Raw genomic sequence first — 16,816 nt, forward strand, 5'->3', positions numbered from 1 at the left:
CCTGTGCATTTAATAGATGAATGACATGTGGCAAGACAAAAATAGAGGGCTGAGATTTAAAGCTTATTGAAAAACAGAGATGGAAATGCGCTACTTCTTGTTTCTCTCTGTCTTGTCAACTTCGCATCTGCAACCTCTTCCTTTCACTGTCGTTCTCCGACCGTCATAGCGACATCGTCCTTACTCTATTCTTTCCCACACATCGCGTTCCTACCGTCACAACCGAACCTCGCCATCTTGTCGAGCCACCGTCACGAAGCGACCCAGAAACCCATGATAAAGAACCAGAATATTGAACAACAGTTACCACCCATGTCACAAATTGAATCAACGTCATTTCAACAAATTTCAAAGAAAGGATCTAAGGGTCTAACACCTTATTATAGAAACTGTTTTAATTCAAATGCAGTGGAAAAATTACACAATTCATAATTAAACAGATCTATTAATTTAAATGGATTGAAAATTTCTCTCGTTTTTTTTTTTATAATCAAATCTATCAGAATTCATCTTTGTTTCAACTCAAATGTAGTGAAAATGGCCAGAGGGCAAGTCATGATGGCGAGGTGGTGTGTGGAAAAGAATGGAGGAAGGACGCCGCTGTTGTGACGACGACGAGCGGCGGCGAAAGGAATTCTGAAGGGGGGAGATGAAACGATAATTATATCTAGAAACAAGAAGAAGATGCGCGTGTGTATATTTCCTTTTCTACGTTCCTTATTCTTTAAATCTCAGCCCTCTATTTTTGTCTTGCCACGTGTCATTCATCTATTCAATGGACAGGAAGAAAAGGAGCTAGTAGAAAAGGAGCAAAGCTGCACTCGTGTTAGAGTGTGTTTGTTAAAGAGTGTGTTACTAGCACTCCTCATGTCTTAATAATATTCGTAACTTACTTGCCATTTTAAAATCCCCATGCAAAGACTACTAGTACTTTCATATTGTAAAAAATGACACAATTGAAGTTGGACCCTTAATTAAATGATCAGGAAAAATACCATTTGAATAACCAATCGTTAGTTAATATAGCGGTGGTTGACAATGAATTTTGTATGGAAGATAACAAGTTTAATCTCCTACAACTACGATCGGAAGAGGACTGAAACCACTCTATACCAGAACCGATCTCGAACTATATTAGGCGGTCCAGTAAACCGAATACTGGTGGTGAAACCCAAATAAAATATGGTTTGAAGTAAGAACCTCATCTTATGTTATATGCAAGTTTTCCGATGGAGATGAGACACCGTTAAATAGAAGTGAAAATTTTGAACTAAAAAAAAACTAGATCGACTGAGAATAAAACAATATACTCCTTTCCTTGAGTCTCATATATATACAAATTTCTATTTTTTTCAGGTACATTTAATTATTATTATTATTATATCTGATATATAATATAATATTAACCAAATACATTAATAATTGAATGAACCGAAAAAAAATAAAAAAATTGTTTATACACTCCTTCATCCCAAAATATAAGCAAAAGTTGGTCAACAAAAGTAAATATATTTAGTCTAAATCTTTAACCAAATACATCACATTTTTTTTACCCATTTTTCTTATATTCTGGGATGGGGAAGTATGAAACGAGAAATTACATATCATGTACAAGTTTAATTAAAAAAATTCCTTGAAAAGCCTTGATTTACGGCAAGTGATTATATTGATTTTATTTTTCCTTTGCTTATAAAAAGGGCATCATATAACTCATTTGCTTCATTCAAGAAGTCATAAAGCAAAAAAAAGCACTTTGGTGTTGATTCTGCAAAAGGGTCACACAAGATAATAACCAGTGAGCATGATGAAAACTCCTTTGCTTTTCATGTTACTTATCACATGCTTTCTGGTTATTGACAATGTTCAATGCAAACCAAATTACAGAGAAGCTTTGGCAAAATCATTGTTGTTTTTTCAAGGACAAAGGTCAGGAAAACTCCCTCCTGATCAACAAATCAAATGGAGATCCAATTCTGGTCTTTCTGATGGTCGCTTAGCCAATGTATGTAATATGCTTCATTTTTTTTTTCATGTTCTTTGTTAGCGATGTTATATGCTTCATTTACGAATTGATTTTGTAGAATTGAGTTAACACAACTCAAATTCTACATGCACCTCCAATGGAGCTTTTTCAAATTAAGTCCTCCGGCATGTCACGTAATGAAAGTCAATTTTTAAACAAATTACTATTGGTGTTCGTGTTCGACAACATGTATTAGTACCGTTGCTCATAAAGTAACGGTGCTGAGGATAAATTAGAATAAAACATGTTATATTTGTTTGTTACTGTTTTGAATTATTAAGGAGAAATAAATGCAATGTTTGTTGCCTCTTAATTTTAACCGTTAGAAAACAATTCTACTTTTTTTTTTTTTGAAAAAAAATAAACAATTATTCTTATAAATGTGATCATTTAAAAATATGGCACTCAATTTTTCTCACAATCTTATAATTTTGTTCTTAATTGTACAATCAATTTTGTTCTTATAATTTTTTTTTTGGTTGATTTTGTTTTTTTTGACAGTAAAAGAGAATTTTTGGTTGATTTTGTTCTTATAATTTTAACCTAACAATCTCATCTCTTTGGGTTTTTTTATATGATAATAATATGGTTCATTCAATCTTTTTTTATCTTTTATATGACAATAATATGATTCATTCAATATAAAATTTGCCACCCAATCACGAATATAGGGCAGAGTTTGCCACCTATTTGGGTCTCACAATGATCGAGGGATTAGTCTCTGCAGTTGCGCGCAGAGAATACCTGGTTTACATCAAAAATACTCTTAAGTCTTATCTTTAGATTGCAAAAGTGTTTTTTTTTAGCCAACATAATATATTAGAAAATTTTCAATATTCAACCATAGCAAGTACCTTACCATGTACCTTGATGAATTTGTTACTACTTAGCTTAGTAGTATTAAAATTCAGATTTCAATATAGGGTATCTTTTTGTTGACTTGTAGTTTCATTGGTCATTTTCTTTTGGTTGTTGAGATGTTTATTCAGTCTATGTTTTTTTAATCACTTTGGAATGGTGTTTAAAATCAAATATTTTCCTTATTTTGGTTGATGTTTGGTTTTTTTAATAGTGCTACAGTGACTTATATTATATTAAAGGAAGAATTAATGTTTTATTCTTTTGAAATGTTTTGAAACGATTCTATTCTGTACATTGTTGAAAGATTCCAATTATATACAGAATAAAGACAAAAGTCAAATAAAAAAAAGTTAGAGTCATGGTCTTTTTCTTTTGTCAATGTTAGGAAAAATACAAAGTTCATATTCCTTCACTAAAGGCTAAGAATACATTGCCCTTTTATACTCTATTTCAGTTTTAGAAGTTTCCAATCCTTGAACAAAAAATAAAATTCTAGGAGTTGTTTATTTTTTCTAAATAATAATTATTTTCTGATAAAAAATATGACAATTTCCCTAGCTTCAATTAAGAAAGAATAATTAATAACTTTTTTTCCACCGTCAACCAATAAAATAATAGTATTTTTCTTATGTAACACATTATGAAGCGTGATAATTGCTTAGTGCACCCATATTTTCTGTCAAATCCAAATGACAATATTTCGTCCTTTGACGCATAACGGTGTGACACGTTATAATTCGTGAACACAATGTAGTTACATTCAATCACTTTAGTTTTCTTAAATTATTAAGTGTGCTTGCATGTTAGTGTCGCGTCAGGTATTCGTGATTGTGTGTTTGTTGTTAATCAATTACATTATCCAATGTGAACGACAAAGTGCTTAACATATTTACATTGTTTGACACAGGTGGATTTAAGTGGAGGCTACTATGATGCAGGAGACAATGTCAAATTCAATTTTCCAATGGCATTTACAACAACAATGCTATCATGGAGCACAATTGAATATGGTAAAAGAATGGGACCACAAATGAAAGAAGCAAGAGCCGCAATTCGCCACGCCACAGACTACTTCCTCAAGTGTGCAACAGCAACACCCGGTAGACTCTATGTCGGAGTTGGAGATCCAAATGTTGATCATAAATGTTGGGAAAGACCAGAAGATATGGATACCGCTAGAACTGTTTATTATGTTTCTTCAAAGAATCCAGGTTCTGATGTTGCTGCTGAAACTGCTGCTGCACTCGCTGCTGCATCTATTGTTTTTCGAAAAGTTGATCCTACTTATTCTAAGCTTTTGCTGAGAACTTCACAGAATGTTTATCAGTTTGCTTTGCAGCATCAAGGTTCATACAGTAATTCACTTGGTTCTGCTGCTTGTCCGTTTTATTGCTCATATTCTGGATTCAAGGTAACGTTATTTACCAACACTCGGGTTCTTAATCGGTTCTTATAGTCAAATAATGTGTTGTGCTAATAGGCTTTATGTATGTATTCTTAGGATGAACTATTGTGGGGAGCTGCATGGCTTTTTCGAGCAACAAATGTGGTTTACTACTACAATTTAGTGAAGAACTTAGGAGCCGATGATCAACCTGATATCTTCAGTTGGGATAACAAATATGCTGGTGCACATGTGCTTCTCTCAAGGGTAAGTTTGAATTCATTGAAAAATATGAAGAGACAACAATTTTTTAGTTTGAATTTTGTTTGATTCATTAGGTTTTTATTGTTCTTTTTAACTGTTATTGCAGAGAGCATTGTTGAATGGTGATAACAACTTTGATAATTATAGGCAAGAAGCTGATAATTTCATGTGCAAGATATTGCCTAATTCACCATCTTCAACTACACAATATACACAAGGTAAATGCAACATGACAATATCTTGATTCGGTATAAAGCCGAGCTTAATTGATACAAATAGTTAGTGTTTACCCGATTCATTATGAATCTGGATTCACTATAATGAATTTCAACTCATTCTAATGAATCATTACATAAATGATTCAAGACTATTATAGTACTATTGACTATTATAGTATTCTAAATGATTCCAAAAATAGAGAATGGCGCATGCGACAGTTAAATGACATAAACTTCAATTAATGTGCAGGGGGACTCATGTTCAAGCTACCTGCAAGCAATCTCCAATATGTGACAGCTATAACATTCTTGTTTACAACCTATTCAAAGTATATGGCAGCTACAAAACACACATTTAACTGCGGCAACATCTTAGTCACTCCGAATACCTTAAGAACCGTAGCGAAAAGACAGGCAAGTCTTATCCATTCAACCACAGTGACTTCGATATATTCTCCTTTCCTTTTTATTGATAAAATTTGTTGTGAAATTTCAGGTAGACTACATTTTAGGTGAAAATCCACTTAAAATGTCATATATGGTAGGTTATGGACAAAACTTTCCAAGGAGAATTCACCACAGAGGATCTTCATTGCCTTCACTATTATCTCATCCACAAACCATAGGATGTGATGGGGGTTTCAACCCATTTTTCCATTCAATGAATCCTAATCCTAACATCTTGGTCGGAGCCATAGTTGGAGGTCCGAACCAGAATGACGGATTTCCAGATGATCGCAGCGATTACAGTCATTCTGAACCTGCAACTTACATCAATGGTGCTATTGTTGGACCTTTAGCATACTTTTCTGGAACCAATTAATGTTAGATTTGAACTTGATAGTAACGTTAAAACAGAACTTTGCTATCAAGTATAGATATTGTCTCATCTCTACCCAACAAAGGGATGTCTACCAACTCAAAATCAGATGGTGGACTTTGAAGTGAGAAGTGTTCATTTTCAGTCTTTGATACAAAAAGTATAGCTTTTAGTAATCTTAAACATGTTTACTATGTTTTTCAGTCTACGTGGTGTATCATAGTACCCAAAAAATGTATGTCGTCATTTATTAAAATGAGACAGTTTCGTCCATCCTTGCGTATTTTTTTCTTCTTTCTTTCTATTTTCATCTTTCTTTGTGGTAATATCGTAAACGCCAAATTCAGACTCTAAAATAAATGATGCGTTGATGTAGGTCACATAGGTAGTTCGGTTAAGAGATACCGAAGAAGTTCTAAGAATGAGGTCCATAATTCAAACTCTAGAACCCTGCTAACCTGCTAACAATTGTCTATCCAAAAGAAAAACATGATGCATTAATGCATTTCAAGGAATAACGTATGAAGTTGTTAACTGGCAATGTTAAATAAAACTAATCTTAAAATGTAATTAGGAAGTAGATAATCATTATTTAAATTTTATATACAGGCATAAGCATAACAAATCATGGACTTAAGAGAAGTCACGATACTAGTTTCAACATCAATAATTAACAGGAAAACTTAATCTAATTGCTTTTGGTGCTTAATCTAATCACACTTTTTTACCTATAATGAAGTGTTCTTTCTTTGTCTAATCTAGCTTCCACAAAGCAAAGTCTTTGTTTTCTTGACAAAAAATCAAATGCAAGGGCTATATTTTGGATAGCAACAAAGCTAGTTCCTCATCAGACACCTTGACTTCGACATACGATCCCAACGATGCAGCAAGTCTTGCAGCTAATTGATGCTTACACTGAAAAACACACGCGTGCACGCACACAATGTGCATTGATCATATACTTTAGCACTAGAATGATACTAAGAATGTTTAGAATGAATTGAATATGAAGAAAATAAAAGACAGCAAAGAAGTATATGGCCTTACACAAAGTTGTTCCCCTCTGTTGACAACATCATAGAAGAAAGAATAACAGGCGCAAAAGTTTTCAGCAAAACATAGATACTGGTCTTTTTTCCTGGATTCCCCTGTAACCTAAAAAAATAGAGAATGTGCAAACAATAATTTGAATCAAGGGCATGACTCCTTACTTACATTGTCATGAAGATTTGCAAAGTCAAAAACATTAAAAAAACTCAGATTTTAAAAACCAGAAACATGATATCTTTTAGCCAAGGTGCAACTAAGTAAGCACCGGCACAAACACGACACTGATACATGGACATCAATAAAAATTTGAGAAAATGAAAGTGATTTAGTGTATGCTTGGTTCCACTTTTGGAGGAGTCGAAATTGATTCTAGAGGTGTAAAATTGGTTTTAATATGTCTGAAAGTTCTCAAGTAAACTTGATTTTAGCCTCAAATTAAAACCAAGTTAAAATCAGGTTTACTTGAGAACATTCAGACATATTAAAACCAATTTTACACCTCTAGAATCAAGTTTACTTGACTTTAGACTCAAGTAACTATTTGGAGCTTTTGCCTCTAGAATTGATTTTTAGCCTCAAACTTATTGTTCAACACTTCAACCCACTTTTAAATGAATGACTCCGAACATAAATCGATTTACATTCAAAATCAATTTTCATCTTCGCAAAATCAAACACAATTAAACGTAACCACATATCACGGTGTCTGACATTGTCATGTGTCGGACATAGGAAATGCCTTCAATTTGAAGTGTCAGTGTTACATAATGTAAGCATTGCAAAAGTGAAAACCTGAAAGATAAACCTTCCACTAGGTTGACCACAAATCCTCTTGACACCTCTTTGATCCACTATTCTAGTAGCTCCTTCAAAGTTCTTACCAAACAAGAAATGTAAACTGAACAAAACATATAATACAAATTTCAAACACAATAACAATAATCTATGCAATGCTTTAAGAAAAATCAATAACAATATATACTTACATATAAAGTTGATCATCATTCACTGAAAATTAAAAGGGTTAACAAAAGTAGTTAGTGTAAATTGAAATTAAAACAAAACAAAAAAAAAAACCCAATTTATTTATCAAGAAATTAAACCTGTGTGTGTAGATTGAATTTCCTTCCACACTTGATCTGCAACCAAATTACTTTCACTCATTCTTTCTCACTTTTCTAGTATTGCTTTGGTGAGATTGTAGATTCTAAAACCATGAATGAATCAAAAATCTATTCACACCCCAAAAACTCTTATTACACCACCCCTACAAGTTACTAAAATACCCTTATAGTTATAATAACGCTTAGAAGTTACTTGAACACCCTTTCTCTCTGCTTCTCTGTAGCTCCACCAAGAAACGCCGCCGTCTCCGTCGCTCCGTTCTCTTTCTCCCACCCAATCTGGAAGTAAGTTTTCTTTTACCTAAGTTAGATTATTTTGATTTTGAGTTTCAAAACTGTGATGGAGTTTGCATCTTAGTGCTTTTGTATGATTGTTGCTTATGATATCTGGTTTTTTGTAATGATGCATGTTAATTCTCTGGTTATGAAATTATGGTTTATGATTAATATAGTTTTTTGGGATAAATTTCGGCTTAGGTGATTAACTATGGATTGTGATTTAGTTGGTTCGGATTATGGTTTAGTTGACTTATGTAATGAATGAATGGATTATGCTTTAAAACATTTAGGGATTATTTTGTTGTTTTTAATGATAGTTAAGGGACTATTTTGTTGTTTTTTATGATTGTTTAGGGACTAAATTGAAGTATTTTAATAGTTTAGGGGCCACTAACGGCCACTTAACCGAAAAGTTAACTGAGGGACGAAATTGTTGGATGTGAGTATAGTTCAGGGACCTTTGCTTTTACTCCCTCCGGTTCTTATTATAAGAAGTTTACTTTTTAGATTCATAGAATGTTGGATGTATCTGATCCATATTATTGACCAGATACATCCAACATTCTATGAATCTAAAAAGTAAACTTCTCCTTATAATAAGGACCGGAGGGAGTAATAGTTTAGGGACTAGATTGGCGAGAGAGTGGTAGTTTAGGGACTAAATTGACTGTTTACTCTATTTCTTGATATTAACTTACATAGTTAAACTTGGTGTTGTCATCAATTATTGACCCTATTGTGAGCAATTTTGTTACTTTTGATTTTATCAAAATTTTGAAGTTGGTGCTTGATCTTTTTGATATGTGTGGCTAAAGAGTTTCAGCTAAGGTTGGTAGTATCCAAATTTGATTTGGACAAAACCATTGTTGCTCAGGCTTTATTTATCTCTCGGTCAAATTCTGGATTACTCAAGGCCCTTTTCCCGTGAAAACAAGATGGTTAAAATAGAAAGATAAAATAATATTCGGTACTTGATCTATTTGATATGTTTAGTTTAGTTGCCTATCTTTATTGAAGCAACGATGAAACTCGTTTTTCTGTCTTTTTATGCAATTTATTAGCCTTAGTAAGTCAGTATGCAATGCAATGAACTGTTACATTGGTTTTTTGAGTTCTGTTTATTTGCCAACATATGAGCTGACCCAAATTCATTGCTAATAATTGATTACATTTCAACAATTAATCACTAATCATGTACCAATGACTAATTTTCCTTGCATATTTTGAAATTTTTACCTGATCTATCTATTTGACATGTCCAGTCTAGTTGCTTACATTATATTGATAGCTAATAATTGACTACATTTAGTCACTAATCTGTACCGATGGCTATTGCATACCAGATAGTTGAAGACGGTTTGTTCAACCAGTTTGATTTAAGAGAATGCAGAATATGAAAGAGGAAGATGTGAATCGTTGCCAGATTCAGGAATGGTACCCAAATTTCAAATCTGTATCCGTCAAGACTATAATTCATCAACTTCCTGAATCTTTCATTCAATACCTTCTTGACGACTCAGGACCCTTCCTATTGCCTGTTTCTGTCTTAAACGAAGATGCATTGCCCAATAGAATTCATAATCCTATTGACGAAGAAGATTTTCAGGTATCAGAGGGATCTGATGATGATGAAGCAGATGAATCTTCTCCACCCCCTTCTTTTCCAGAACTCGAGTTGCAAGTTAAGGAATCCATCGAGTCGCTTGGGGGTTCAGTTTTTCCCAAGTTGAATTGGAGTGCTCCAAAAGATTCAGCTTGGATAAGTACTTCTGCTACCCTTCGCTGTACCACTTTCAGCGAGATCGCACTTCTGTTCCGAGCATCTGACTCATTAGTCCATGACTTATGCCATGCTTATGATTCTTGCCAAGATAAATCCTCGTCTAGACCGCATAATTTCTTCCTTGCTCTACGTAAATGGTATCCGTCCCTTAAGCCAGAGATGGAATTTCGTTGTTTTGTGCGGAATCACAAACTAATCGGAATCTCTCAGCGAGAAGTTACTACTTTTTATCCCGTTCTTGTTGAAAAGAAGGATGATCTCTTATTACAGATACAAGGATTTTTCAACAATTGCGTGAGAACTAAATTTGAGTTAGAAAACTACGCATTTGATATTTACGTTACAAACAATGAAAGAGTTAAGATTGTGGATTTCAACACTTGGGGTGGCTTTACACTGTCATTGTTGTTTACGTGGGATGAATTAGAACATATTCACAGTGAAGAAGAAGATGATGTGGAGTTTAGAATCGTCGAAGATCGTTGTGGTGTTAGGCCAGGTCTTAAAACAGCAGTTCCATATGATTATTTGGATACCAGTTCAGGAAGTGGTTGGGATCAATTTCTCAGAAATGCTGATGAAGAGTTAAGACAGCAATCCAGGTCTACCGAAGCTGGTGCATGACAGAAACCCTTTGGCCTATTTCAAAGCTTAGAAGTATTTTCTCTCGATTAGAAATCCCTTGTCAAATAAAATTCCAACCATGTTGCATACATTTTAAATTTTTCTAATGTGGAATTAAAACAGATGAAATGCTTTTCTATTCTATTCAGAGGAGTATTAAACACATACACTGTATTTATTTGTGTCAAGTATCAAATGTCCTTTTATGTTTTTCATCCTTGAATCAAAATTTCATCCTAGAAATCCCATAATAGTTTTTGTGTTAGATTCAGCTACCATTATTATGTTTTTCGTCCTTGAATCAAAATTTCGACTTTTATATAGTGTGTCTCTCTTCATTATTTAATTTATAGTAGTCAATTGCAAAAAACTTATTTAAAATCAGAATTATAGTATTATTTTTTTAATGAGTCAATATTTTTTAATGACATACTGTAGTATAGATATTTTTATTAGTTTGAATAGGATTTTATTACTCCCCCCGTCTCATAAAATATATCTCATTTGCATTTTTTTAAACTTTTTGTCTCAAAATAATTGTCAATAAATTTTACACCAAACTCAACTTTAATTCCCGTGATTTGGTCTTATATTTAGAGACAGAGGTTTTATGGACGGATAATTGTATGTGACTGCTTGTGTGTGATGCGCAGCGACGCAGCGCAAAACCCTAATTCTGCGAAGAAAAAATCGGCAGCGGAAAAAATCAAAAGCAATGTCAGATAGGATAAGTAGATTACAAGATGAGATTCTTTGCCACATTCTCTCATTTGTGACCACAAAAGAAGCAGTTGCAACGAGCGTTTTGTCAAAGAGGTGGACTCATCTTTGGATCTACGTTCCAAATATTGACTTCAACATCAGTGTGGATAACAGTAGATCTAATTACAAATTTAATGAATCTGTGTACTCTGTTCTAGCCTCCCGAGATGCCGTCGGCTCTAATGTTGACAGTTTCCGCCTCGACATTGAATACGGTAACCCTCATCTTGGCCATAATTGCGGTTTTCCCAATATCGTCAGATGGATCAACCTTGTTGTTCAACGCAAACTCAAGCATCTTTATCTACATCTATACTTCGGTAAATACGATGATGACGATCTTGATGAAGATGTTTCCTTACCCAAATTGCCTATTAGCATCTTCACCTGCAAAACCCTGGTAAGTCTCAACCTCTATCGGTTCCATGTGGAGGGTTTTTCTTTTTCTTCCATTGGATTTGGATTTCCCTCACTCAAAACCCTTATTTTGGAAGACATTGACTTCTCTAAAGGTCGAGATTTTCTTTTGCTTCTATCTGGATGTCCAAATCTTGAGGATCTACAACTATATGATATGTTTTTTACTTTTGCCAACGATCATCTTGCCCTTCAAGAGTTTAAAAGCTTAAGCTTACCCAAATTGACTAGAGCAGATATATCTCCACATTTTTGGTTCGTTTTTCCTCTGAAAGCACTTTCAACTTCTAAGCCTACGTGCTTAGATACATTGAAGTTGTATGCAAAAGACCACGAAGTCGTTGAGGTCCGTTTTATTATGAATATGATGCATTTTACCTCAATCTACTTAACACTGACACACGACTACATTCAATTATTTCTTTTGGGAGTTTTTCCCTGATTTGATAGTTTATCTTTCTACATACTTTAGGTGAATCAGCTGCAGCGCCTTTACAGTGACATTCGCATCTTTCATAATTTGACCTACTTGCAATTGCAGCTCACCAATAGACAATAGTTATGATTTGGTGGTGCAAGTGCTCCATCACTGCCCTAAGCTTCAAGATCTTGAACTGTATAAGGTTTGTTAAGTTTAAGAATCATATTTGATTATCTTTTTTCAACACTCATTTATGTTTGGTTTTAATTTTTGTGTACTATTAATAGGAGCCAGCGTGTACAATAGATCAAAAAAATTTGGTGGAACCAGAATTTGTTCCACATTGCCTTTCATCATACCTTACAACTTGCACTATTCTGAACATGGGAGGCCAACAAAGTGAGCTTATGGTAGCGACATTTATTTTGAAGAATGCAAGAATTTTACAAACTATGGAAATCTGGACCCAAAGGGAACAAGAACAACCTGAAATAGAAAGAAAATTGTTCCAATGCCCCAAGGCCTCTGCAACATGTCAACTTTTAGTGTATTGATTGATAACATACAGACCATGTAAGTTGTAGTTTCTCTATCTTGTTTCTGGTATGATTAGTTTCAACCTTGCAACTGCTGTATTTGGTGGTTTGAACTATGAGCTACTATGAGGTTGTGACTTTGCCTCATTGCACAAGTTCAGCAAAAATTATCTTTAAATAATTGAGTTAGTACTTGGCTACTTATTTATGAGTTATGACTTCAATTAGATCAATAGTTATCTTATTGTCTGGGCACTTGTATGCTAATAAATTCCGATTTGATGCATAACCACGAGGCAGGAGGTGTGCACGTCGATTAAATAATGTTTTGATTGCCTTATTAAAATGACTTACATCTAAAGGGTGATATAGTAGGCATGAAAGGTTCCTGACTAAAAATGAGATTTGGTTTTCTTGTCATAGACTCATAGGTTACTAGGAAGTTTAAGTGGACAAGGAATAATCAGTAATTATAAACGATTTTGACAGTACTAAGCATTTCTGGTTGTTGCGTGTTGGTAATTCCACCTTCATTGCCCCCCCGCCTCCATTGCAGCCTCCAAACACCTTCATTGTGTTGGGTGTGAATGGGTGGATTTAGTCCCACATTGCTTAGAGATATGGCATATGTAGTGTTTATATAGCTTGGACAACCCTCACCTTACAAGCCGGTTATGTAGGGTTGAGTTATCCCCCACCCAAAATTCTTAGATTCCTATTTTTTATTTTTATTTTTGACAAAAAGCTTTTATTTTGTTCTTGCGTGATACTGATTCTGGTACATATTTGGCTCTAATGTTTTTTTCAATTTCAATGTTATTAAAAACATTGGCGACATGTAAATTTTCTGCTGACACACTGATTGACATGCAAAAGGTTGTCTTCTGATTGAAGAAAGAATCAGAAAAGGTTGTCTTCTGGTACATGTTATGCTTGCATGTCCCTAATTGTCAATTGCGATGTTATACTCAATTAAATGGATGGGGACTAGAGTGTACTGAAAAGTATGTATTAATTACTACCTACTTGCAACAATGTTGTCGGGTAGAAGATGAAGACTCTGAAGAACTAGATTAATTGGGTCTATATGCTTCTGTTATTATAGATTACAAAATTTGCTATTTTGCCTCCAACGGCAGTGTGTTCTGGAATGTTTTAAAAAACATTTCAGGTGACATTTTCGAGAATGGCTGCCAAATATAGCCATGAATAAAAAATATATTCAAATTGTCTTTAAGCAGTATATGTTTCGGCAGATAAATTAAAAACGAATATTGACTGTATCGGAATAACCTAAGTATGTTCCTACTTTAATCACAGAACAATTTGTAAAGTTAGAGAAACAAGTATTATACTGTATTTGTGTTTGATGCCAAATTTATATGGGAAAATTGACTTTAAATTCATTGAATTTATGCAATTCAATTAACATATAATTTTTTTCTTTTAATTTTGCATGCAGATTTGGATCTCTGGAAACAATTGAGTCTTTCTTGGTGGTTACTTGAAAGGTGAAAGATAGGCTCTTGAGGATTTGGCACTGAAGCATAACTTTGTGGGTGATTTTAGATGTTTTTGTCAAAATCTGAAGGCAAGAAAATACATTTTATTATATGAACTCAACTGAGCACTTGGTAGAAACTAAATGGCTCATTTTATCTTTTTGTTTTAAATTACTGAATCAGACAATCAGTGTTATGATTAACAATATGTTCTAAAACCATACATGTTATAAATTTCAACTAGATGTTGGACTAATTTTTTTTATAGTTAATTTTTATTAGTAAAGGTCCGAACTCATCATCATAGTCAGTGAGGCTCTATTCACCTACTATGAAAGGTTGTAGAGTGCCCACCAAATCGTATGCGAGTTGTCTTTGGATAGCAATTGAACCAGTTGCCAATTTCCAACCAGAAATTGCATTCTCGACTTCTCGTTCTTGTGCCTCTTGCTGCTACTGTTGTTGTTAGTGGTTGGTTCATTCACTGTTGCATATTTTCAATGCACCATTCCCCCATTGGTGAACAAAGCTCTTTAATGCATAGTTTGGTATTAGAACATTGTGAATTAGTCCTTGTCCACTTTTAGGACTAGTTTGGTGAGCATAGTGGGCAATTGAAATTATATCATAAGTGTGCCCTCTGATGATGCAATTACAGGATCGAAAAATTCTTTTTAGGCCCCTCAATATGTTCCAAGGCTCCTCAAATTTTCAAAGCATGTTGAGGGGTCTAAAGAGAATTTTTCCACAGGATCAATCATCAAGTCTAGCAAAACCTAAGTGGTAGATAAGGTTATAGTTATGGGCTTCTTGTCATTCATTAGTTCTTTATTGTCATCACTCATCACATTCTATAAAGTAAATGGCTCATGCTATGGCATCAATGGCTGATTGCTTAGTTACATGGTTCATCTGAACCTGTGTTGGAAGGAAGCCTTCAATTGAGGGATGACAATTAGATGCTGTAGTGCTTTACTTGCTAATTAAATGAAATGTTACCCTTTTTTATTTATTCTAGTGGCCGGAATTTTGCCCCTTAAGATGAATATATAAGTTGAGAATTTCGGATTTGAATCATGGTCCTTACATGTTTCATTGTCCTTATCAACTGAACTATAGCTACAAGAATAAATGAAATATTACTCTACTAACGATAAAAGTAAAGTAAAATGTTATTCTGATGGAGCAATACAATCGGCGTAATAATTATGAGTTAGATGTTTACAGCTGCAAGTGGTAGGGTTTTAACTTTTAAGGGATCACTGTTAAATTTTATCTCAGTATACATGGAGTTGCTTAGTGTTATAGCAAGTTACTATGTTATATTTTTTGAGTAGTTTACGCTACAAAAAGTTAGTTGATTTTTGACATCCCCTTACTTTAGAATCTTTGAACATCACTTATATTCTAATTTCTTATTAGTGAAATCCTCATAGAAAAACTCAACATTAGTTAGATTCCAATTTCAATGGTGTACTCCTGAAAATTTGAATTTTAATGGTGTACTCCTCAGAGAAAATTTGAATTTGAATTTTTGTATTATAACTCAAAACTTAGTTTGATCTTAATTGACTCGCTACCCACATTACACAACTTTTTGAGAGTTGAAATGTGAAATTTAATCATGTTTATTGGGAAACCAATAATTTTGCAAACTTTACCTAATTTGGAGTGTGATTAAGATGCTTATTTTTTGGTACTTCATGAGCAACCTCCACTTTTTTCTTGAGCATGTTTTGCATTGGAAGTTTTTTAGCTTCTTTTTTTAACAACATCATATGTTTTAGCTAGAAGAGAAATTAATTATTATGTTTTTCATTTCTAACGCTTGTATATAGAAAAAAATTGGTTGGAAAGAGATAATACATTTTGTGTGCTTTACAATTTCTTCGACAAAAATTAGTTATTACTTATTACTAAACTGTGGTGAAATTTTTGTACCTATATAATATAATAAAAACAATTACCTCCAAATATGCTACAAAATGATATTGGTATTATACCAATTTATTGTGGTTATTTCTCTAATTAGAAAACATAATAATTAATTTCTTACACTAAAATATAGTATGAAAATTTTATTTTTCTCTTTTTACTAACAGAAGGAAAGTGCTAAAGTGCTAAACAACACATGAATACATGTCTTCCTCCTATCAACACGTTTTGATGTCACTGCTTTATTATTCATTATTAAGAAACTAACCTATATTTAATTTAATTTTGTATACATCACAATATTTTAATTTAATTTTTTTATACAATTTTTTAATCACCGTAGGTTACAGTGACTGAAGAGTCACTTTCTAGTACTATTTTTTTTTTTTTTAAAAAAAGAGTCACTTTCCCCTATTTTGTACTAGTAATTGGTAATTAATTACTGCTGGAAAAAAAATTAATGAATTAGTGAATTACTTCTACGGAACATTTTTGCCCCAATTGAATCAAATTCCACTTGCGTACGTAAAATATCTTTATCATTATTTTATCTATATCTATATTTATTTACATATTCTTTAAAATTAATAAATTTTTCACAAATTTTAGTTTCACCACAGAAATATCAAAATTCTTAGGTTGATAATTATCTACAAAAGTTATCAAGAGTTATTATTTCGTCTATCTATTAAAAAATTAATAAAATTAAATTGAATAAATTATGTTTTCACCAAATCATAGTGCTAAGCATTGGTTCGTATTAGGTCGGAAATTGTTAAACCGTTAAAAATTGTAACCACTTAATTTTGATTC

The 16,816-nt window shown here is 33.2% G+C and overlaps 3 protein-coding genes across 5 annotated transcripts; 2 read left to right on the forward strand and 1 right to left on the reverse strand.

The window, feature by feature from the left end:
• The first annotated feature begins 1,720 nt into the window (after positions 1 to 1,720).
• On the forward strand, positions 1,721 to 5,843 carry LOC123916754 (endoglucanase 9-like). The gene is made up of 6 exons (XM_045968285.1): positions 1,721 to 2,002; positions 3,792 to 4,295; positions 4,386 to 4,535; positions 4,639 to 4,750; positions 5,001 to 5,164; positions 5,247 to 5,843. The coding sequence occupies exons 1-6, from the start codon at positions 1,802 to 1,804 to the stop codon at positions 5,571 to 5,573; spliced, it is 1,458 nt and encodes a 485-aa protein (XP_045824241.1). The 5' UTR covers positions 1,721 to 1,801; the 3' UTR covers positions 5,574 to 5,843.
• Positions 5,844 to 6,137: 294 nt separating this feature from the next.
• On the reverse strand, positions 6,138 to 7,862 carry LOC123916760 (zinc finger SWIM domain-containing protein 7). The gene is made up of 5 exons (XM_045968290.1): positions 7,724 to 7,862; positions 7,607 to 7,628; positions 7,413 to 7,518; positions 6,618 to 6,725; positions 6,138 to 6,485 (listed from the first exon to the last, which is right to left on the reverse strand). Exons 1-5 carry the CDS (start codon positions 7,782 to 7,784, stop codon positions 6,384 to 6,386), a joined length of 399 nt encoding a protein of 132 aa, XP_045824246.1. The 5' UTR covers positions 7,785 to 7,862; the 3' UTR covers positions 6,138 to 6,383.
• Positions 7,863 to 7,924: 62 nt separating this feature from the next.
• On the forward strand, positions 7,925 to 14,324 carry LOC123916753 (cell division cycle protein 123 homolog). 3 transcript variants are annotated; one of them, XM_045968282.1, is made up of 6 exons: positions 7,925 to 8,029; positions 9,367 to 10,422; positions 11,084 to 11,955; positions 12,082 to 12,232; positions 12,318 to 12,603; positions 14,029 to 14,324. In XM_045968282.1, exons 2-4 carry the CDS (start codon positions 9,408 to 9,410, stop codon positions 12,166 to 12,168), a joined length of 1,974 nt encoding a protein of 657 aa, XP_045824238.1. In that variant the 5' UTR covers positions 7,925 to 8,029; positions 9,367 to 9,407; the 3' UTR covers positions 12,169 to 12,232; positions 12,318 to 12,603; positions 14,029 to 14,324. The 3 variants fall into 3 exon arrangements, with proteins under 3 accessions (XP_045824238.1, XP_045824239.1, XP_045824240.1); XM_045968283.1 differs by lacking the exons at positions 12,082 to 12,232; positions 12,318 to 12,603; positions 14,029 to 14,324 and having other exon boundaries at positions 9,367 to 10,463; positions 11,084 to 11,221; XM_045968284.1 differs by lacking the exons at positions 12,082 to 12,232; positions 12,318 to 12,603; positions 14,029 to 14,324 and having other exon boundaries at positions 9,367 to 10,463; positions 11,028 to 11,157.
• Positions 14,325 to 16,816: the final 2,492 nt, after the last annotated feature.

The sequence above is a fragment of the Trifolium pratense genome, linkage group LG3 (genome assembly GCF_020283565.1).
Source record: "Trifolium pratense cultivar HEN17-A07 linkage group LG3, ARS_RC_1.1, whole genome shotgun sequence".
Lineage (NCBI taxonomy): Eukaryota > Viridiplantae > Streptophyta > Magnoliopsida > Fabales > Fabaceae > Trifolium > Trifolium pratense.